Below are 25,255 nucleotides of genomic sequence, written 5' to 3' on the forward strand. Positions count from 1 at the left end.
ACTGTTAAGACCTCTGTGATGTAGTTTAATGTTGCTAGCGGTACTTAGGCAACATCTGTTGCATAGTCTGGTTCAGGGACACCAAATATTATTATATTTTCCTCACTCATGTACATGTATATATATATGTATATGTATGTGTGTGTATATATATATATATATATATATATATATATATATATATATATATATATATATATATATATATATATATATATATATATATATATATATATATATATATATATATATATATATATATAAATCAACCTTCGGAATTTAGAAAAATGAGGTAGGCAATAATTTGCCAACCTCAATCTTTTAAAGGTCGGCAAAAAAAGTTTGATACAAAGGTCTTACCATAAAATATAGAAACGAGGTTGGTAATTTTTTGCCGACCTCAATTATTTGAAGGTCGGCAGTTAGGTCAGCATTGCCGAATGCCGACCCTAACTCTGAGGGTTGATATATATATATCAACCCTCAGAGTTAGGGTCGGAGTTACCTTCAGAGTTGATATATATATATATATATATATATATATATATATATATATATATATATATATATATATATATATATATATATATATATATATATATATATATATATATATACATATATATATATATATATATATATATATATATATATATATATATATATATATATATATATATATATATATATATATATATATATATATATATATATATATATATATATATATATAGTTTGTTGCATTTAGGAAGCACGGAAGGAAAAAAATGATTCTTACGCCAACACATACGCCACTTTTAATTACTTTTGACATTCGTCCAACATTTGCGTGTTGGACGAAAGTGAAAACCATTAATTTAATTACAAATTAATGGTTTTTTAAAAAAACCACAAACGCAAATTTAATTGACCAGAATGTTTTTAAAAACATTCTCAATGTTTTTAACAATATAAACAATGTTTTTATTTTTAATTTCTTTAACAAAATGTTTTATTTTTATTTTTTTTTACTGTAAATCATGCGCGGATTGTTGCAACATCAACTATCTTATAGCCTGACTCGCAAGGGAGTGCTGGTACATCGACTGACAAATAGCCTGACTTGCAACGGAGTGCTGCTACATCTACTATCTTTTAGCCTGACCCGCAAGGGAGTGCTGCTACATCGACTGAGGGTTTGGTTGGGGCAGGCAGTCTATCAATTAATAAAAAAAAAATTCCGGTCTTGCATTTTAATTTTTACTTTTTGTCAACAAAATACGGAAAAAACTTTCTGACAACATATAAGAGTTCTATATATATATATATAAATACATATATGTATATATATATATATATATATATATATATATATATATATATATATATATATATATATATATATATATATATATACAACCCTTGGAATTAGGGTCGGCATTTGGCAATTCCAGCCTAACTTCTATGCTTTATGGTAAAACCTTTGTATCAAACTTTTTTTGCCGACCTGATACCAACCTTTAAAAGATTGAGGTTGGCAAATTATTGCCGACCTCATTTTTCCCAACTCCGAGGATTATATATATATATATATATATAATATATATATATATATATATATATATATATATATATATATATATATATATACACAGGTCTTGTTACGAGATTTCGCTGCGTAGCGAAAACGCGTAACGCATTTTTAAGTAACCCAACTCAGCAAATATATTTTGCATCGTTAGAAGTTATATTGCGTCACTAGCGTCTTTTCAAGTACCGCATTGTAATTAAAGTTATTTTATTAACGCGTTAAAAATCATACAAACAGTTTGTTTTTTTCTCACTATAACAAAAGTTACAAATAAAATCTAAGTTTTTATTTAAAAAATCATTTTTGTTATTTTTTTTAAATATGAACTAAATTTTATTTTGAAAAAAAATATTTTTTTCATGAAACGTAAAATAATCTTTGTTTATTTTCTTATGATTTTACAGTTGAATCGATGTATACAAAAACGTTCTAAGTCATAAAAACTATTTTTTCGGGGAACAAGAAAAACTTATTAAATCCAAATTATTACTTTAATAAATTCAACAACAAAAAAATGGATGCTTTTTGACATCTTTAAATATTAGATTTGTTAAAATATATATCAAAATTTGTGATATATATATGTGTTATACATAGTTCAAGTTGTCTGACTTAAAAATAGTTTTTATGACTTAGAACGTTTTTGTATACATCGATTCAGTTAGTTTTTGGTTATTTTATTAACTGTTGATAAATTTTTTATTTATTTAATTTGTGAACTCTTTTTAATAATGTTTTTAAACAATAGAGTTTTTTATTATTATTATTTATTGGTTACTGATAACATATTCGCGATCATATTTTATTTTCATAAATTAAACGAACGCCTTTAAAACTTTACGTTATTGAATTAACAATAAACAAAATACCTTATTAATAAAATATTTACATCAAAATAAATCGTGCATTTTTTCAACTTTTATGACTAAAAATAATTTTTATATGTAAAAGGAATTTATATATCTAATTCCTTAAGATAAAACTTAAAACACTTTTTTTTTTTTTCAACTAATTTTTAACAACAACAAAAAAAATTAAGAAATAAACTGTTTCTTTAACAAAAAATCTATTAATTTACAATTGCGGTTAAATTGCTTTAAATAACCGTTACGTCACGTTAATGACAATCAAAAGATAATTTAAATATTCTAAAAGATATAAGTTTTTGCGTAGCGCAAAACTGCTGAACGCGTAGGCAAATCGCCTTTTCGCAAGCAAAATGCGAGCTGCGTAATGCTTCTTAACAAAGCCTGTATATATATATATATATATATATATATATATATATATATATATATATATATATATATATATATATATATATATATATATATATATATATATACATATATATATATATACACAGGGGCTATTCTGGGAAAATAATTTAGGCAACGGTACCCCTCGTGCTGGCGCCTTTTCATAAGGAAATTTGCTGTGTGTGTATGCAAATATTGTTTTTTTTGTGTGAAAAAAACAATATTTGCTGAAATGCTGGAAAACAAAAAAGCCCTCCATTTCTGAATTTGGGCAGCACCCAAATACAGTTGGCGCTGTATGTATATGTATATCACTAGTATAAAATGTATGTATATGTATATCACTAGTCAGCACTGTCAAAAACGATCTAGAATAGCCACACACACACACACACACACACACACACACACACACACACACACACACACACACACATATATATATATATATATATATATAAATGATGTATATGTATATCACTCATTTAAATTTATTTCTTAATTTGTTACTGTATTTCATTTATTTATTTCACATGTTTAACTTGGTGCTTTTATAAAAATATGTATTTTAATATTCATTTTACTAATTTAAAAAAAAGTAAAAAACTACCAGCTAGCTTTTCATTTAATACTTGGTCATATTCTTCTCTTAATTTTTCCTCTCTTTCTTTCCATAATCTTTCACATAATAAAACTACTTGTTTTATTTTTAATGAGGGAGAATCACTTCCATTAGGTGATCTTGGTGGTGACATTGATATACTTGACGTGTTAGAAGATGATCCATTCCAATACAAACTTGTACACTGCTGAAATTGCATACTATTTGGTGGGGATGAAGGAGATATACATTTTTTTCTACAACGATATCGACACCATTCTTCTTGAACATTTTTAGCAAGATCCTCTAAACATTTTAATATTTTGAAAGAAGTAATTTAAACAATTTGCGCATATATACAAATTAGTATTCATACATATGATATGACGGTATAAATATGCACTTATATAAATATCTAAATGTAAATATACACATATGTATTTCAGTTTGTAAATATATGTGCATATATATATATAACATTACATATAAAAATATATATATATATATTATATATATACATATAATTATATATATATATAAATAAAAATATATGTATATATATACATACATAAATAGATATATACATACATACAGGCTTGGTCAGGAAGGTGTGCCATTTCAAGCCTTTATATGACCACGCAAATAATATTTTGTTTCGACCATTTAACCATGGTTTTTAACAAATTCACTGAAAAAAATGGTTTCTAGTTATGTTGAAAATAAATTTAATTACGTTTAAAATAACTTCGAAATGTTTATCTCTACTAACGTTTTTATATTAGCAAAACACTTTTAAATAATGTAGCTAATGATTTTAATTAAAGTACCATTGAAAGTTGTATAAACTTTTATTTATATTATATAATTATATAAGATTATTTAATTAAATAGAAATATTAAGTAAAATTTTTTTTAAATTTTTTGAAAATTTCAGAAATATTATTTATTTAAAAAATTTTAAATTAAAATTAATTAACATTTTTAAAATTTTTTTGAAATACTAATTAAAAAAAATTAATTTAATTTTTTTTAAAATACTAATTAAAAAAAATTAAATTAATTTTTTTTAATTAGTATTTTAAACAGAGATTAAAAATTATATCAACTTTTTAAATAAACAATTTAATTATTACATTATCATACAATTTAATTATTTCTTTTGTTTACATTACTGCGAAGAATTGTTAAGAATCTTTTTTTTAACTTTTAAATGTGAGCATTTATTAAACAATTGTTAGGTTCAAGTTGTTACTTTATTTAAAAAGTATTTCCCATAATATAATATAAAAACATAAGTAAAAATAAACGATTCAAAGTAATTTGTCCCAAACGTAGTTTAAAGAATCTTATAGTTATAGTTTATTATTTATTTTGGTTATCTTTTAATTTTGTTTTTTTAATTTTAGTTTTAGTTGAGTTATTTTTATTTTATTTTTCATTATTTTTTAAGATAAGTTTTTTTAAGTATTTTCATAGTTAAGATAAATTTTTTTCAGCACATTTTTAAAATAAATATAAATTTTCAAAACATATTAACAGCTGTAGTCAGGTTTTTAAAATCAAATAGTATTTGCGTGGTCATATTATGATGTGAAATTACATGCCTTCCTGGCCAAGCCTGTACATACATGCATACATACATACATACATACATACATACATACATACATACATACATACATACATACATACATACATATATAAATACAACATTAATTTATACTGCTCACTTTAATTTTTACTTGAACATTTTTTCAAGTAAAGAAAAAAAGAAGATGAATAGATAATTGTTTTTGCTTTTTTTGCAATAAACTTTTTTAATAGACACATACAATAACATAATATGATGTTTTATATGTCTTCCTATTTTAGTAAGAATAGGACATCTTTTTTCAACTTTTTTCAAATTACCATTTTCCATCACATCATAAACTTTACAATATTTTCAACAAACAATCAAAATAAGATGAATCTGTATGCTAAATATTATAACTATTTTTTTTAACTCACATAGCAAACCGATTTTGCCAGGTAAAAAGCAAATGTTATAAAATGAGACTGCATTAAGAACATGTCTTTTAGGAAATCAAAAACATGCCTTTCAGGAAATCAATGGCTAACATCATTTAATGTTAATCATTCAGATAGATCATATATTGGTATTAGCAAAAACTATTTTCAAATCAGGTTTGCGAACCGCCTAAAAACTTTTAAATCTAGTCAGATATTAAAACGATGGAAGCAGGTATAAAATCTATAATCAATTAAAGTATAGTTAAAAGATATCTACCTAAGAGTCCATCCTCAAAAAAGAGTACTCTTTGCAATAAGGGGTCGTTCATGAATTACATCACGCTTTAGGGGGTGGGGGGAAGGGAAAGGTAGTTGATTTTGTGACAATTTGTTACGAATGGGAAAGGGGGTTGTCTCTGATTTTGTGATACAACATTTTTTTTTAATGTTATAAATCTAGAGAAGACTTTCTTTTAATTAAAAGAGTGACCAAACCACAACCCTCAGTTGATGTATCTACATGTTGATTGTAAATTCAACTGCGTCTAAATCTTATTTACACTCAGTTAACAGAGCTGTTACAGCTGTAATAGTCTATGTGCAGGACATGTTTTGCACTTTGACTTTATATGGTCCAAGCACAGAACTTTGCTTGCACAAAAGTGTGAAGCAACAAAAAAAACAAACCTTTCTGCACTAAAAAAAAAATTTCATCACCGAGAGACAAAACCTGGAACCCTCAGTTTACTAACGCTGGAAGCGGAATTTAATAGGCCACACTAACATGACTAGTAGTGAGAAAATTATATTTATAAAATAATAATTTTGCATGTTTATATCGTTAAAATAGCTATTTAAAATTGGGATGTTAATTTATACAATTTTACACGGAACTATTGAGGTGAAAAAAACACATTAAACAGACTGAAAAGTGCTAATTAATTAGCTCAAAGAAGCTAAGAAAATTATAGACATTATCATATTTAAAATCGCTTAAAAAAATATTTTTAGTTACAGAATTGTTGCGTATTATTGGGGGGGGGGGGTCAATAAAATGTTTCATCCATTACGAGGGGAAGGGCAAAAAATGTCAAAAACTGCATGACGTAATTTATAAACGACCCCTAATAAAATATATTTCATTATGGCATTTAATCACAAGTTCTTATTAAACAAATAAGTGATATGGTTTCCTCATGTAGACAAAAAAAAATTTTTTTAATCTTATTTCATTCTCCAAAGCTGAGAGGGTCTTTATATTTGAGGAAACTTCTTTATTGTGGTTACAACCTTTTCTCGAATCTTTAACTATGAAACACAAACCTTAACGAACATGGCTGCTGCACAGAGATACATATATGCGATATGCACAGAGATACATACTTGCGATTTCACATCTTATTATGATGTGAAATCACACGCCTTCCTGGCCAAACCTGCCATACATACATACATGCATACATACATACACTACCGGTCAAAAGTTTGGGTTCAGTTGCTTTATTTTTCATTTCTACATAACTTTCTTCAAAAATTGAAGCTCCTTCCACTCAAAACTAGTGTCATATTAATTTGAAGTATTTATTTTGACATTTTGTTTATAGAGACTATACACCTATTTGTGTATATAGAGTGTAGGTTTATCACCATTACAATAATGAATACTGTGGATATATTTTGCTGTAATGATTGGGTATATTTTGCTGTAACAACTTGAAATATTTTGTGTAAAACTATACAGAAAGGTAATTAAAACATTGTTTTTGTTCAATATTGTAACGTTCATAGAATAATTATTATAAATGAGAATTAAATTATTTTGTCCTACTCGGTGTAGTTAAGGCAATTTTAAAATATTATAGTGTCTGTATGTTATTTCATTGACTAGGACATATTTCCGTTAAATGATCAGGTCAGTGGATTACGAAAAAGACGAAAAAAATTAATGATAAATGGCGGTATCATGAAATATAAATGTCTAAAGCAAAAAAAGATTCTTTTTTTTTTTTTTAAATCTTCTTAAAATCACAATTGCTTGTCCAAATTTGAATAAGATTTTAAATAAATATGTTTTTTAGGTAAAATGAACATCATAATTTAATAATATGACCTGTTCTGATTGTTTATTGGCAATTTTCTTAATTATAAGTTCTTTCTTGATCAAAATTTTAGTATTTTTTGTGAAAATCGATAGAAATATTGTGTTTTGACAACTATATATAGCTAATATACGTCAGAACCGATTAGAACTAGGATCTATAGTAAATTAAAGCACTTTTTCAAAAGATTTTAAGTAAACTCATGTTAACGGCGATGAGCGGAATTGATCTAAAGACTCCAAAATAGTGTTTTTTAGATTCACTATTAGGGGTAGTAAAAAGGTTTTGAAAATTATATATAAAAAAGAAAAATTACTTAATATTTTAAACATTAAAAAAACCAAAAGCAAAAAAAAATTATAACATCTAAAGTTCTTGTTTGGACAAAATACACTGATAAAATAATGCTAATTTCAAATAAAAGAATTCGAATAATTTATAAATCGCCTTAACTACACAGAGTAGTTTTAAAATTTGAATACAAATATATATTTTATGTTTTGATTGAAGAAAAATGGGTAAAAAAGCAGTGCTAAGTGTACAAAAAATAGGGAGATTTTTATTATTAATTTTAAGGAAGGTTATTTAACACAAAAAATTGCTTTAAAAACCAATTTTTTTCAAAATGCAGTCATTAGAGCATTGTAAAAAAAACATGAACCTAGATGTAATCAGAGTTGCCATTATTCAGAGAGTCCTATAGCAACACTGAATCACAAAGACAAATTCATCCATGTTCAAAGTAAAAGAAATTGTACTCAAACTGCTACAGATATTTGCCAAGAACTTAATTCCATGCAAGAAACACCAGTATCTGTTTTAACTGTAAAACAGTGTCTTAGCATTTTATTAAAAAATAATTTTTTTTCTAGCTAATTAATTAATTATGTAAATAAAAAAATATAACAAAAAAATATGTGAAAGCAAAAAAACAAACATTTTTTTTTTCATGGGGTTGAAAAAAAGTCATTAGGGTTATGACTTTTATTCAACCCCATGCTCCTGTAGTATAGTTAGATGAACTTTTACCTAAAAAGCATGAAATGAACTATTATTTGCATATCTTTTGAAAAAAGTTCACCCGCCATTGAAAAATCAATTTTTAACTACACAAACCGGTTTTTATTGTCATCATCATTGAAATTTATTTAAATTAAGTTAAATATTTTAATAAGTAGACTTTTTTTTTAAATAAAAAATCTTTGATACAGTTTTTAAGATGCACATACATTGACTGAAAAATATATACTCATTAAAATATTTAACTGAATTTAAATAAATTACACAGGAAGGCTTTCACAGGAAGGTGTGCATCCATTATATATTATATAATGCAAATAATATTTTGTTTTGACACTTTGACAACTTTTTTCAAAATTTAAAAATGCGCTAAAAAAACTTACTAAAACAAAAATACAACTAAACTAAAATAAAACTCAACAAACTAAAACACTAAGTTTATTTAAATCATGAAGAAGATTATTAAGAAATTTCTATATTGTTTATTTCTCTAAGGTATATTTCTTTATCGCCAGAATCTTTTTCATTCAGCGCATTTTTTAAAATGCTTTTTTAAAATATCTGCTGCATTTCTTTCTTGAATTTGTTTATAAAGTGTGATCCCAACAACATTTCTATATCAGTTTTACAAAAGTATTCTCCAGAACTCTCTTCAACACTCTTTAAACTATTTAACAAGTGATTAGCTGAACCTCATTTTCTTGTCTACTGTAAAATACCATCTGTGGTTCTAATTTTAAAAAAATTTTAATAACTGTATTTACAGAAAGGTTCTATTGTATGATAGAAGTAAGTGGTGAGGCAGGGGCTATTGTTTTGACACATCAAATACTTTTACAAAATAAAAGGCATTCTGGTCTCCTCCTCCATAAATTCTCTTCATATGGTGTATCTAGGAAAGTTTTTAAAATCATTAAATCATTCCTTAAAGTATTTAAGCCATCTTTGATGGATAGCACTCTCTTTTATTTCCAGTAACTTCTGAAATACCACAAGGTTTCTTCCTTAGCCATGTATTGATTTTTATCTGTTAAATATCTTTCTGATAATCTTACCTCTAATATGACAACTATCTGTTGGTGCCACAACTCTAGTTTTCACAAAATGAACCCAAGTTTTGATATAAAGCTATCACTTTTTAATTACTTAAAATAGACAACAAATCATAAAAGCAGTCTCTTTTCTGTAATAGTTTTGGCTCAAAGTGGCTGGTGAATTTTAAATTCAAACAAAACTTATTTATTTACTGCTTAAGATTATAATAATTATTGATATTTTTATATTGATGAGTAGCATCACTTATTTTAAGTCCTTTATTTTACTTGTTCTTCGATTATCTATCACAACTAACTTCTAAAGAAAATAATATATAAAACTGAATGCAATTTTAACATCTCTTGAGATTGCCTCTCCTTATCATGCTAGCAAATTTCATAATCCTGTTTTACAATTTTACAATTTACAGTTTATTAAGTCTTCTATCTGAACTGTTTTCTTTTACTTTAACTCTCTTTTTTGATTCTCAACTTAAATTGTGGTTGCTTGCAGCTCTATTTAGAAGTGATTTTATTTTAGATGTTAAAGTTGTTTTGGGGGAAAAAAATTGTCAGAAGTTTTGATGACAGATCTTAACATAAAGAACCACTACTACTCTCAACTACTGTAGGTAATCCATTTAATGGGTTTGACTCAGAACTAATAAACTGATCACTTGCAGTAGCAGAGTGTAGTAATATTCTTTAAGTTAATATTTGTAATATCAGATACTATTCCATGTTATATGTGATAAGGATCTGCTTATTGTAAATATTCACACTGCAATCTCACACAAAATTACCAAATCTAATCGGTATCATGTTCTAATATTAATTACTCCAAAAAGCTAGAAGAGTATAATTTATAGTAATTATTCTTAACCATTGTGCCGCAGCACTTTTGTGAGCTCCAAAATTCTAAACATATAATTGTGTTAATATTATTAAATAGTATGATTTAAATAAGAAAAATACTTTTAACAGGATATTTAAATTCATAAAAAACTAATTTATTGAATTAAAAAAAACTCAAACAAAATTATTTAATGAAATAATACACAGTAGCTTATTGTTTAAGAAAAATACTTATTATTAGAAATAAACTTAGTCAATTTTAAATAGCATCCTTTAATAAAATTCATCAGATTATTTACATAAAAAATTTTTTTTAGAAAATTATTATGTAAGCAAAATCACAAAAATATTTTCCTATTTTCAGCATAGAATCTGTAGTTTTTAGAATGCAAAAACCAATGATTTCCATATCAAAGTATCAATCGTTAAACAACTCTAATCTTATATTTAGCAGTTTTTTTGTAATATCTTATATTTTCTCTTCACTCAAATTATTCATAAGATTAAACATTGGAATTTCACTTATATATAGTGTGCGACAGGTTAAATGTAATTAAAGTTTTAATGTGTGGTTTAAGTTATTAAATAGAAATACATTAAATTAGGTCAAAATAGTTCGTTAACCTAAGGTTTACTTAGCTACATGCAAAAAAAAAATTTGTAGAAGTATTTATATTTATCTTTTGAATTCTTTTATAAGGTTTACCTCGACTAAGCTTAGGTGTGGCTGATAAAAAAGGGGAAACATTTGAAGAAGTTGAGGCAACAGCGACCGTTCCACATCTTTGTCTTTTTGGTGATGAAGAATTAAGCTGTGCCGCATTTTGAGACAAGATATCAAAATTATAAGGACGCTTCAAAGCAGCACAAGCCATATTTGTAAATATAAAAGTATCCCTTTTTTTATGGTAAAGTTTAGAATAAGTACAAACTTGATCGCTTCGCCTCCCCAAATTTCTTTTTTTTTAATCTAACGGAGAGTGTAAAGTTTTAGATGACCGTTGGCTCTCTAGAGTGCCTCGTATACGTCGAAAAATAAAAACGGCAAACTTTAAGTTTTGATAAGTCGCAAGGACCTGTAAACGATCAATGAGACTAAATTATAAAAGGAATGCTTCTCAATACAAAGGGGAATGCGACTAAATTCTAAAATTACTTTCTACTAACTAGTTTCAAGCTATGTCTGAACATGTTAAAGCTTCTGCTTTTAAAAAGAAAATATAGATAAATGTGAATATATAAACTTAGTAATTTAGATTAAGCTGACAATAAAAATTTAGCTTAACAAATTTACTTTTAAAATTAGCATAACATCAAGATATATTGATTTCGTTATTGCTTTTAGTAAACGATTAAACAGTCTATTCTACTAATAAGTTACCTAATAATTTTTTTCAACAATAGGCTTCACGAGAAAGAAAACCAGAACCATCTACCAAAAAACTGTTTTCCTTTAATTTACAATCTAAAACTTGCACAATGCACAAAATAATAAATTTGCTCAAAAAGCTACCTAAGTATAATTAAAGTTTAATTTAATAGTTTTTGAATAAACAAAATTTTAAATTGTCATTTATTAATACAATATTTACATTTTTGTTTTGTGCAGACATTATGGAGTGTTAATAATAACCAGATGGGAAATAAGCGACTAACTAGAGACTAGCTAGCTTTATAGCGATTTTTTTTTCTTATTTCATTTTTTCCTAACGTCTTTAACGTCTTTAAAAATTCGATTTTTATTGTTTAGTCTATTATAATTATGAGAATAATTGAACTTTAAACATTGCGATTTTGTAGCAATGTGTCACAAACTACATATCGTAGCTTTGAAGCTAGCTACAAAATATCTACAAACCTATAGCTGGTTGATAGCTACATATCAAAATTTTTTAGACAACAATTTTATTACGACATGACGTTAGCCAGTGAGTTTTAGCTTATTAAGCTAGCTGTCCTCGTAACCAAATCGATGTCTTTATCTTTACAAATATCGATAGCTTTTCGCTAACTTAAAAAACTAGCGATCCTCGTGGCCAAATCGTTGTCTTAATCGTTACGATTACAGTTTGCTTTTCACATGCCGATTTCCCACCGGGAACCTTCTGAACGCAAAGATACTTAAAATATTAATCAGTATGAAGTCTTAATCACTCACTGTCTGCCAGTAACAAAAAACTAAATTTCTAATAACAATTTATGTAATAAAAATAACAACTTGTGAATAATATGTAAAAGACTAATTATTGAACTTACATACTAAAACTTCCACAATGCGCAAAATAATAAACTTGCTTAAAAAGCTATCGAGGTAAAATTATGGTTTAATACAAAAAAATTTTGAATAAACATATTTTTAATTTGTTTTTTATTTATACAACAATTAACGCTTTTTTTTACGCTTGTTTTGTGCTAACATTGGGTAGTGTTTAAAATAACCTTCTGACAAAAAAAATACTTAAAATAGTAACCAACAGGAGTTCTTATTCTTTATGTAGAATCAATTATGTGCTCCAATCATGTTAACCGATGAATTTATTCAAAGTATAATAAATATTTTATTACTCTAATTTGTTACTCTAACTATTATTTAATTTTCTTTAAGGTGAAATAATCAATGAAAATGATAAAAGAATTTAAGTAAATAGCTCGGACGAGATGGGGCAAGATTTTTCTATAACTAATTATTAATGATTTTTTTTTTCTGATTATTGTTAACGTGTTTTTATACGCATAATTAATTATTGTTCCATGACAAACAGTTTTTCCTTTCCTAAATAGTTTAAATTCTCAAAACTTTGCACTAACTATCGCACTAAAGTGAAAAAGTATGAAGTTACTTTCATTAAAACAATATTTTAATTAAAAAGTATTCAATTTTCAAAAAAGTGTGTTTCAGGTTTTTATATACTACTATAAACCATTGTTAAAAATATCCAAAGAACATATTAAGCAGTTTCTCCTATATGAATACTAAACGCACCATTCTGGTAGAGAAGTCGCTCGAAATATTAGTTGTTCATTAGCTCAGGTCTCTTTGTCATATGCTACACCACGGGCGGATTCAGCATTTTTTTGTCTTTAAGATGACATTTTAAACATGGAGCAAACTCCAAACATTCATATATTTATACTTAAGTCAGATAAGAATGCTTTGCAAAAAATTGCGATGATTGGAGCCTGGAAACAGAAGCCCCAAAATTTTGGCCACAACTGCCTCAAACGCGAGAGGCACAAGCTGATAAATTTTTTTGCTATTCTCAATTAGACTTGTATTCATCGATTTATTTTAGATTTCATAATATTTCAGCGTTTAAAAAATATGACCATATCAATTTGAGGGGGTTATAAATTTTATATAGCCATAATTTTTTATATCTAAATAAGGGTTTTTTGGGGCGAAAGAATTCAAATATGGAACTTTTTTTTTTTACATACTATAAATACCCGTAACACACGCATATACGCGTTTAAACCCGCGTTAGAGAACTTAAAAAACTGTAACCACTATTTATATTTTAAAATTTAGGTTTTATGAACCAAAATATGTTATTATTATATTAATGCACATACGAATTTGAAATTCTGCGAGCTAAACGCGCGCGTTTGCTCGCGCAAACACGCGTGAAACTTTAAAACAAACAAACAAACAAAAAAGTTAAATATGGAATGTTTTTCACATTTCAAGCAAACAATTCAATATTAACAAGTTTAGTACATATGTTGGCAATACCTTCCTAAGATACTCTCCTTGCTTTATAAACAAAATGGTTGATATTTTAGGTTGATATTTTTGCTGTGTGGTACAACCTTGCGTTTCGAATCAGTTTATTGAGACTTTCTAGGGATTCCTCAGAATATTGAGCTATAGGTAAATCAAATTGCTTTAGTATGGAGCAATTATGTATCAATTTTTTGTAAACACTTGGTGGTATTATATACTAACCACATTTATTAACAATGGTTATAGCAGTATTATATGGTATCTAGAAGATATTTTAATGAGGACAATGGGCATTCTCTTTACAACTTCTAAAACAACACCTGGTAATTCAGAAAAAATCTACGAGTTCTGAAATGCTCTTCTCGCAGTATTTCCGTCGTTGCTGTTACTAAAACCTATTTTGGGTTGATCAACAATTTCCAAAGACTCAACTTTTCTCTAAAATTAATTATCTTTACAGAAAGCTTTTCTTTTATAGTCCTAGCTTGAAATGATTTTCCAATTTAAAACCTAAATTTAATATAAACTCGAATGCTTTTATCCAACAATGCAAATTTGAAATACCAAGTTTAAGAGCATTCTTATTTTCGGGGTTTTTTTTACACTAAATTTATATTATTCATCTTATTAGGCTTAAAGCTGCACACATTACAAGACTGAGATAATTTTGTATCATTTAAAGAGTTCCGGCAAAAACTGTCATATCTGTTATAAAACCTTCATATTAGTCACTCTACCAGCAATATTTAGATCCAGCAAAAATAGTTTCAATGTATTTGTTTGAGGTTCACAATTGTAAAGTCTCTTTTTTAAACTGAAAGTGAATAGGTCTACAAAAGTGGCAGCTAAAGCATTTCGAATTTTTCCAAAAGTCAATCTTTTCAAATTTTTCCAAAAGTCAATATTTTCAAATTTTTCCAAAAGTCAATTTTCAAAGCAAAAGAGATACAATTGCTGTGCTAAACAGACTATTTTCTTGCCTTATCTCTTCTGCACAGTTTTGGGCATCAAATTTTTGTTTATAATTTTTGTATATAATTAAATGCTTTGAGATGAGGCTCCATCGAACCCTACTTTTACATACAAAATTCCATACATCTCAACCTCAAAATACTTAAATTAAATATACCTATTATACTAGTAGTGGTATGATTTAACATGCTTTGTGAAGAGCATCTTCCTAAGGTATCAGTAAATTGAACACCTTAAGAATAACATTTCAGCTTTTTTTCTCTAAGCTTTTTAAGGCTCGGATATATTTTCACATTGTGAGACAGAGCTGAGTTTCTCAACATTTGGTATTGGAAATCATTTAAATCTGTTTGAGTTTTTAGAGCAAATGCCTCCTCTAATTTCATTGTTGTGGGATTCAAAAAATCACATTTGAGCTACAACAACACAGTTAGAAGTTATTTTTAACATAAGAAAAGTGTTTTTCATCTGCTACTTTAGAACTATTTGAAGCAGTAAGGGACAGAGCTGTATAGTGTTCATTTAATAAATCTGAAATTTTTGCTCACTAAGTGAGTCACTTGCTCTCGGCGAGCTTTACGACTTCATTTTTTCTTTTCAAATATTCACTTAACTGGTGTTACTAGAACTTTTTAAACTTTTAATATGTTAGAGATAATTTTGTTTTAAAAAAAGAATATAAACACCAGTAAAATGTTTTACCTTATGCCATAAATTTGTTAATAAAAACTTTCTTCGAATTCAGATTAAACGCGACAAATGAAGAAATAAATTTAGGTAATTATTTGTTACTTTTTATAAAAAAAAATTGAAAAATATTTCAGATATACAAAACTATATCTGAAATATTTTTCAAATAATAAACAAAAATATAAACCCCTAAAAACAAATAAAAACAAAAATATAAACCCCTAAAAACTCTGCGGAAAATATAAATATAACAAAAATATAAATGCATTAAAAACTAACGTCTGTGGAAATCTAGATAGAACAGACATTCATTAACAAGTGTTCCGAATTCTAACCATCAATCTATGTTATCACATCTTAGTTTGCCTAAGACAGAAATCGCAAAAACAGAAAAGTGGTCCTAAATTATTAGCAATATTTTCACAACTTTTAGTTTTATTCCGTTTAATTTAGATATTTTTTTAACAAGAAAAGATAGATCTTTTATGTATTTTTTATTTGAAGATGATAGCGTTTATAGAAGAAAAATACTATTATTTTAAAGTTTGTGAATTTTTATATTTTTTATGCGGAAATATTTTTGATTAACTCAACGTCAAGCTCGTTTTTATATTGAGTGAAACAGACGCGTGGTTCTTTAACAAAGATCTCCCTATTTCTTAATTCTTTCTCGTCTGGAATGAGAAGACACAATATTGTAATCAATGAGGTTTTTCTCTAACCAACTAGCTTCGAACTTTAAAAATCTGTCATAGTTTCTGCAGTAATTTTTTAACTTTTCACTTTAGAAATATCTTTAATAATCTTTTTACTTTACTTAATCATCATTTTACTTTCATCAACAATTATCATTTTACTTTCATCAACAATCATCAAGAAATATGAACTTTTAATAAACTTAATAAGGATTTCACCAAGCTGCTCATTATTTACTTTAAACTCGCGTATTTTTTAAAAATAGAATTAATTTCCTCATTTCGAAAACACTTTACAACCAAATTTCATTAGGTTAAGACATAAAACGACAATTAAATTTATAAGAAAATTTGAATATATCTTGAATGTAAATTGATTCTTTTAAATCAAAATTGAATACAAAACTATATGTAACCTTTAATTGGCTTGTACTTATGTGCATAAAAAGCTTTTTTTTTAAATGGTAAACCATAAAAAAGCAATTGCTTTTAAAATAAAAATTAAAACAAAACACATTTTTTATTTGCAAAGGACCAACTAGTTTACGATAATCATTACTAGCGATTGAAAATGAGAAAATGAAAGGAAATTAGTTTAAATTAACGGTAAACCTTACATTTTTAGGATTTTATGGTCATAATTTTTTTTTAACACAATTTTGTGAAAATTACATTTTGATATTTTTTGTTAAACTTTTTAGGTGCCTTAGTCACTGTTTTAGCTCACCTGTAATCTACTTTATATGTATGTTTGATTCTGTCTAAACCTTTGGCGCGGAGTTTACTCACCTTTGGGCTCTTAGTTGAGTAAAGGCTAGATGATGTCTGATAAAAATACTCATCTTGGGCAGATGTTAACTGCATCCAGCTACTGTCTTATAGGAGGCCTTCTAGGTAAAGACTTTAGGGGTAAGCAAAATACTTTTGCTATGAAGCCTCGAACCACTTTTTAACCTATTAGGCTGGCGTAAACTTAAACCTGTGTTACATTGTTTTATGCCTAGGATAATAAATGCTGGATCTTCCTAACTTTACTCATAGGTTTTTGCTTGTGCCTTATTGATAGTGGCTTTGCAACTCTTCCTGTTATCTTCCAATGAGGATACAGCTCTAAAATTCAGTTTAATGATTTTGAGGCCGGCTGGTAGTAAGATTTCTCGAACTCTGTGGTATCTCTCTGCAAAGTATCAGAGTATTAATAGTGCCATGTTGCGCCTGGATGGTGTCATGCTTTTGGTGCGCATTGTCAAAGTCACACAAGGAACCCTATGTAACGACTTAGAGTTAATTAGCGGGACTGAGACGATCGCTCTATCTATGAATGAGTCAAGTTCTCTTTAAACTTAAATCATGCCAAAAGTAACCCAAAATGTTGAAAATAAAAAACTGTTCCGACCTCCTAACTGCTTCAATACATCTTTTAAAAATTTCCGTGTTCTGCGAAGCAACTTTCCATAAGTTAAATCTTACCTCATGCAAAACTCACCAGACTTGCTTGCTTTTAGTGAGACTAATTTATTTCTTTTTCAGATCTCAGTGTTGATGGGTACTACCCTTTGATTCGCAAAGACTCCAATAGTCACATGCTTGGCTTGGTAGTATACATACGCATAAATTCACCTATTTGTTGTTAGATCAGGTTCGAAACTTTTAACCATTCTTTTATGTGCTTCCGCTTAACACCTCTTCAATCTATCATCTTTCTCTTTATTCTTTTTCGTTCTCCTTCTCAAGACGGCACTCTTTTAAATGTAATTTCTGATGAAATTGACCAACGTCTTTCCATTTACTCCTCTGACAATATTGTTGTTATTGGTGACTTTAATGCTCATCATTCTGAATAACTTGGCTTTAACGCCACTGACCCTGCTGGCACTAAAGCCTATAACTTCGGCATTTCTCAATCTCTTATTCAGATAGTTAACTTTGTAATTTGTTTTCCAGACAACCCTAATCATTTACATTCAGTTCTTGATTTATGTCTTGCTTCTGATTCTAGCTTGTGTTAAGTTTCTCCTTTTTCTCCCCTAGGTAATTCTGACCATGCAAAAATTTCTTTAAATCTTTCATCTCGTACTTCCTTTTGAACTCACTCTATCATCGCACTACTTACTACTACTCTAAAGCTGACAGGGATTCTTTTTGTGATTTTCTTCGTGACTGTCCTTCGATTGATGTCTTTTCTCTCTCAGCTGATAAATGCGCTTCCTACGTAACCTACGGGATTCAGGCAGGAATGAGTGCTTTTAATTCTTCTCGTCGGTTCTAATTCAAGCCTCATTCTACTCCATAGTTTTCACATTCTTGTGCGGCTGTTATATCTAATCGTAATCATTTTTCTTATCTTTTTAAGAAGAACAACTTGTTGAAAATGAATCAGAATAAAATAAAATAAAAAGAAAAGTTAAAAAAACTACTTGCCCACGAAAAACTGCACTCTGCTCGGAGAGTAAACTTGGGTGTTGTAATACCATTGTTTTTTAAAAATAGGTTTTTTAAAAAAAAGTAAATACCTACTCCAAGAACTGAACTTTATCCAAAAGTAAACTGCTTCCAAGTGCTAGGGCGTATATGGTATTGCATATTGGAAGTTACTTCTAACCAATACAACTGTCACTGCTAAGGTCTATTGTGCTCAGCTATAAATTTAAGCAAAAACTCTCAGCCCGTTGTCAGTAACAAAGCAAAATTTGTTTATTTACATGACAAATCTCATCACATGTCGCGAAATTAGCTAGGCAAAGATTGTTAAAATTTAACTGGGAGACATTACTTCACCCACCGTATTCACCTGACTTAGCGACAACTGATTATTACTTGTTTTGTTTGTTGAGCAACAATTTACGTGGAAAAGGTTTTGAAAACGAGAATTCAAAGCATACCTAAGTGACTTTTTTGCCTTCAAGCCTACATAAGTATTTTTACAATGCACCATTCCACAATATTCACACTGTACCCATTCTTTACATACACGTTGTCAAACTACAGACAATAATAGATCATATAAAATTGACTAATTCTTATTTGTTTATATCTTATTAGTAAAATATAACATTCTTTTTAGTTTTGAGATAAAACGATTCATAAAATAAAAATTTTTGGAGGCGATAAAAAGATTTTTATTTCTTATATTTTCTACGCATTTTTTTTTATTACAATTTAGAGTTAATACAGTAGCAAAACATTACTTTGAGGTACATAACACAATCAGTAACCCAAAAAAAAGTGGAGATAGAACATAGTAATTCTAACCTCACGAGATTACATAATACCAATAATTAGTGTTAAATTTAAATAACTGAGAAACAAAGTAAGAGAGTAAACATGACAGGAGTAAAATCAGATAACTTTTACTTTGTAATATTTACTTCGCAAAGGATAAAGAAATAAGTTGCAATTTAACTGTTTATTTTGCTGACTAGCAAATTCTGTTAAGTAGCTTGGTGGTTAAGCTAGGATAATAAGAAAAAAAAATTATGAAACCTTATCCAAAAAACAGGTGTTTGTAATTACGAATCTTTTAATATAGTGACCTATAGATTGTGTAAAAACTGCTGTGGACATGGTCCACATACTTGGTTTTTACTGATAATTTTTGATATCCTTATCTTTAGAATTGCTTCCTTAGCTTTGGATTTGCTACCTAAGGACTATGCATTGTAATCGTCTTTGTAAAAACTTAAATTAAAAAAATGATAATAATAAAGACTTATTTCTTAACTTTAAGGAAAGTATTAAAAAAAAGAAGGAAAAATTATGTATGAAAAAATTATGTATGAACTTCTAAGTTATGAGTTCTAAGTTATGAGCTAATATATGTTTTATTATTATTAAAATATAAATTAAAAAAACAAAAAAAATTTAAAAACTTAAAGAAGATTTTAATTGACTGCCTGCCCAAACAAAAAGCACTACCTTATTGTGTTAATCTTTTTTTTTCTATATATTCAGGTATGCAACTATTCAACTCAGTGCGTTTAACTTTTATTATGCAAGATTTGTTTTTAAATATTTATAATACGATTCAATTTTGCGCACAAATCACAAAAAAAACCACGAGTGAAATATTTAAAACTTACTCTCATTTCGAAAAAAACCACAAATGAAGAAGAGTAGTAATAAAGGAAAAAAAGTTTATTTAATCCTCTGTACTAAAAAAGGTTGTTTAAAAAAGTTGTGTTAAAAAAGGTTGTTTAAAAAAAGTTGTGTTAAAAAAGGTTGTTTAAAAAAGGTTGTGTTAAAAAAGGTTGTTTAAAAAAAGTTGTGTTAAAAAAGGTTGCTTAAAGTTGAAAAAACATCCAAATTCTACTACTATGATAACGAAACTAAAACTTAATCACTCATACACACATACACACGCTTTATTAAATTTTTTTGATTTTTTAAGACGATTTTTGCTACTAAAATTCGTAATATATGTTGATCTAAAACTGTAACAGAACCAAAAAAGAAACTTTAAGTGTTAGAACATGATGTTTTTTTGTTTATAAAAAATTCTATTGCAAAAAAAAACAAAAAAAAAACGATTGGAAGAATAACATTATATGTATATGTATATATTTGTTTAATATATATATATATATATATATATATATATATATATATATATATATATATATATATATATATATATATATATATATATATATATATATATATATGTATATGTATATATATATACACACATATATTAAACAAAGCAATATTTTCTCATAGAGAGAAACAAAAAGAATTTCGTTGAATCATATGTTTTAAAAACTTGAAAAAAAAGCTTTTTTTTTTTAAATATTCTAAATCATTCTGAACTGAATGTCGCAAGTATTAAGTAAAATATTATTCAGGCATCAAGTCAAAATATTTGCACACTCGTCAAAAATAAAAGCAGATAAGTTTTTAATGACATAAATAACAATAATAAAAATAAAGACAAATAACTTTTTAATGCCATAAATACCTTTATAAAAAATGCCTTATAAATAACCGATGAAATAATTTAAAAATTAAAATTTAAGAAGTATATCACAAAATAAAAATTTGCAGGGAAAGAAATGTAAAATAGTAAGACTACAGAGAACTTTTAATATGGTCGCCAAACTTTCGGAGTTGAATTACCGTCGTCATCTCCACCATTTATTTGAGAAGTATAGGCTTTAATATTATTTTGGAAAGCGTAGCCGTGCGTCTCATAAAATGGTGATCTATAAAAATGTCCGAGTTGATTATTGTTTATATCTTCCTGAGCTCTTGAAATATTTTGACTGCTATAAGATTTAAAAGGAATGTTTATACTGCCTCCACTTGGTGCAAGATTCATAAGATAGTTATTGTTTATTGTAACGTTGTTGAGAAAACTGTTTGATACCTGATCATGAGTGTGGTTTGGTGTTGGAAAATGTGTTCCTTGAAACGAATGTAAAGAATTATTGTTACTATATTGAAAGCTTTGGAGACTACTTGGCGAATTAGGCTCGTTCGAGTTGATTGAAGAAGATCTGTTTTGAGAAAGTTGATTGTAACATCTAACATCATTTTGAAAACTTTCCTGCAAGGACAAGTCATTATTTCCTAATTTTAAGTTCAATGCTAAGTTAGGCTGTTGGTACCCGTCATGATCCATTATGTTTGAATAAGATTCGTTACTATTAGGTGATATGTTATGCCCGTATACGTTTCCATTGAAGTTATGTTGCCATGCTGGCGGAGAGCGAATCAAAACATCTAACAAATAAAAAAAAGTTTTAGGGTTTTTAAATAAAATAAAAAAATAAAAAAATTGAAATGCAAGATTAAAAAAAAAAAAAAAAGTTGAAAAAGATTAGTGAAAAAAGTTTAAAAAGTAGGATTAAAACGCGTGATTAAAGACAGGAGTTAAAAAAGTAAAAATATAGACCCAAAATTGTAAAAGTAAATTAAAACAAAAACAGAAAAATAAAATTAACAAAGATGAGGTTCAGGTCAAGTAAAAGTAAAGACGAAGAAATGAAAACGAAACTTATGAAAAAAGAATAAAAGTAAAAGAGTTATAAATAAAAACAAATGTTTCTAAGAAAAAAAATCATAGATAAAAGTAACATAACTAAAGATGTCAAAAGAGCCGCTTTTTATCTTGCCATCTTAACAATTTTTTTTCGTTATCGTGTTTTAAATCCGAGAGGAAATAAGTTTTATCAAACAAAGGATATCGCCTATTATAACATTTTTGTGTTTTTGGAGATTTTTTTAGAAAAACATGTTTAAATTTTTGTTTTTGTGTCAAATTACTTACCAGGCTGCATATGAGACAAACTATTTGTTGCAATTGGTGATCCATGAATATATGAAAATTGTCGAAAATTATCTACTCCCATTTCTCCTACTCGCGATACAAAGCTGTAGTGATCAAGAAACCCACCCTCCCCATCTCTAACTCTGTGTCCTAAAAAAAAAGGAGAACATTATAGAGCAACAAAATTCAAAATACAATTATACAAAAAATGAAAGAATAAAAAGGTAATTTCATAAAAAAAATCAAACTCGATCTTTGCATAAGGAACTTAGACAAAGTAGTATTTTATTACACTATGCTTAATACTTCTTTAAACAATTGGGGGTACTTAAAAATATCTTTGCCAAAATAAACTACTCCAAAAAATGTTAACGACTTTAAAAAGCTGATTCGTACGAACGTAGTTAGTAATCATAAACAATTATACGACATTTTAAAATTAATTATACGTTAGAATTTTTACAAATGTATAATTTAAAACTTTAAAAACTAATTATGCGTTAATTTCAATTAATTATACATTTGACTAGTGTTTTTTATAAATAATATTTTTTTTAACGTCATTTCCTAAATTTAGACTGATTTTATTCTAAAACAAATTTTATAACAATTAGGGCATAAAAAAAAGTTTTGTCAAAAGTTAAACTAATATTTTGACGTTTCGCTTAAAGATTTTATTCTTAAAAAAACTGTTTTTTTGTGGCTAATGATGCAACAGTTATGTATTTGTAAAAACAGTTTTTAATTTTAGTACCAGTATTGCTGTTAACATAAACTTTAACTACTTGCTTAAAAAAACATTTATAATTGCTTGTATTTTTTAAGTTTTCTTTTATAAAAAAATATTTCGAAAAATATATATATATATTTATATACAATATGAAAAGTTTTTTAAAGTTGATCAGAAATATCTAGAAAAATTTTTAATTTCTTTGCCAAAAAGATTTGCTAACAAGTTTTAACAATGAGTTTATTTTTGTTTCGAAATTCGCGAGAGTTTAAGACTACCGCATTTTCGCGCATTGATATAATTTGTCCTACAATTAAAACTCGTTTTTTTTTCACTTGAGATATAAGTTCTTTTTTTTTTTTGACTTTTTAATATTTGGAATTTCCAATTGAAAATAAATTTTTTTAAACTACATTTATTAGTGTTTTCTATTTGTTTTTCTAATCTATTTTTAAAAAGCTTCCTTTTTTTTTTCATTTAAAAAACCTAGTTATTAAGTCATTACTTTAAAAAAGCCTAATTATTATGTTTGTTTGCGATCTGCGTCGCATGTAAGAGAATATTTTTAACAAGCTATTATGATACATATAAATAGATATGAAATTCACACGTGAAAAAAGTAAACAAACATACTTCGAGGCTCTCTTGGTCCGTCAACAGTAACTTTTATTGCTCTTGTATATGTAGCGACTTGAGGAGGTTCCGAATTGACTGTTATTGTCAATGTGAATGTCTTTCCTACATAAAATTTACAAAAAAAAATTTCTATTATTTTTTAAACATTTTTCAATATAAACTTTTATAAAAAATTTTAAACATTAAATGCGTAAATAAACTTCAAGATTATTCAATAATGTTAATGATTTAGCTATCTTAGTTTCTTTTTAATAAAATAAATTCCCGTTGCAATATTTTAAAAAAACAATCGACAATCAATATTGAATGCTTTAAGTTGTTTTAAAAATCACAGATAAAAATGTTTTCAATTTTAGCTCATTTATTTTGATACAATTTTTTCTCTCTCTCTCTGTTAACGAGAGAAATTACTCAGTTACTAAATAACAAATAATTAAAAATTTTACCTCTACCCGATCTTCCAACAAATCGAAGATCGTTAAATCTTGCAACTTGATTCTTCATAACGGCGGTTGCATTTCTAAGTTCAGCTGAGAAATTGTCATCATTGCCAGCAAATATTGTAACAGTAACTCCGTCAGGTATATCTCCACTCAATGCTATTACTTTAAATGCCATTGGTAAAGTTTTATTGCATCTCCAATGAGAAGGCAACGCACTACAAACAAAGTTTGGGGAATCTGTTTTTACAAGCTCTCCGCCGCCCTCCTGTGGTGTCTCTGGATTTATAATAGTCGCTTTATCTGGTTTAAAACGATTAATTCCTCTCATAGGTCCAACATGAGGGTCCAGTTGAGTTATTGTCATTGTTGACATTATAAAATAATGAATTTCCTTGCAAGATAACCGCTGCTATTATAAACACACCGGGAAGCAGACGTTCTTAAAACACTGTTAAAAATCAATTTAACTACGCAAACAAGCGAATGTCAGTTCGTAAAACCGCATTAAAGCAAAAATTTTGTCTTGTAGAAATGTTTCTCTTTTGGCTTTTATCAATTGAGCATTCACCATATAATTAAATGAAAAGACGATTTCAATGTACTAAATGTATTCGCAGTTTCAACTGTAGTTATTTTTTATTAATCAGTG

General features: G+C 27.1%; 2 protein-coding genes across 2 annotated transcripts in view; both read right to left on the reverse strand.

Moving 5' to 3' along the window:
- The window catches only part of LOC100197502 (akirin-2), a 29,192-nt gene extending 17,711 nt beyond the window's left edge, over positions 1-11,481 (reverse strand). Inside the window, exons 1-2 of the mRNA XM_065792961.1 lie at positions 11,158-11,481; positions 3,440-3,736 (exon numbers count right to left, since the gene is read on the reverse strand). Of these exons, the coding sequence (XP_065649033.1) occupies positions 3,440-3,736; positions 11,158-11,326 (466 nt within the window). The 5' untranslated portion in view covers positions 11,327-11,481. The remainder of the gene's footprint in view (positions 1-3,439; positions 3,737-11,157) is intronic.
- A 10,128-nt stretch (positions 11,482-21,609) lies between these two features.
- Positions 21,610-24,970, reverse strand: LOC100192283 (Runx). The gene is given in 4 exon segments (NM_001280849.1): positions 21,610-22,250; positions 22,798-22,947; positions 24,161-24,265; positions 24,610-24,970. Coding segments are annotated over 4 exon segments (1,257 nt in total).
- Between the last annotated feature and the right edge of the window lie 285 nt (positions 24,971-25,255).

Source organism: Hydra vulgaris, chromosome 03 (assembly GCF_038396675.1).
Source record: "Hydra vulgaris chromosome 03, alternate assembly HydraT2T_AEP".
Classification (NCBI taxonomy): Eukaryota; Metazoa; Cnidaria; class Hydrozoa; order Anthoathecata; family Hydridae; genus Hydra; species Hydra vulgaris.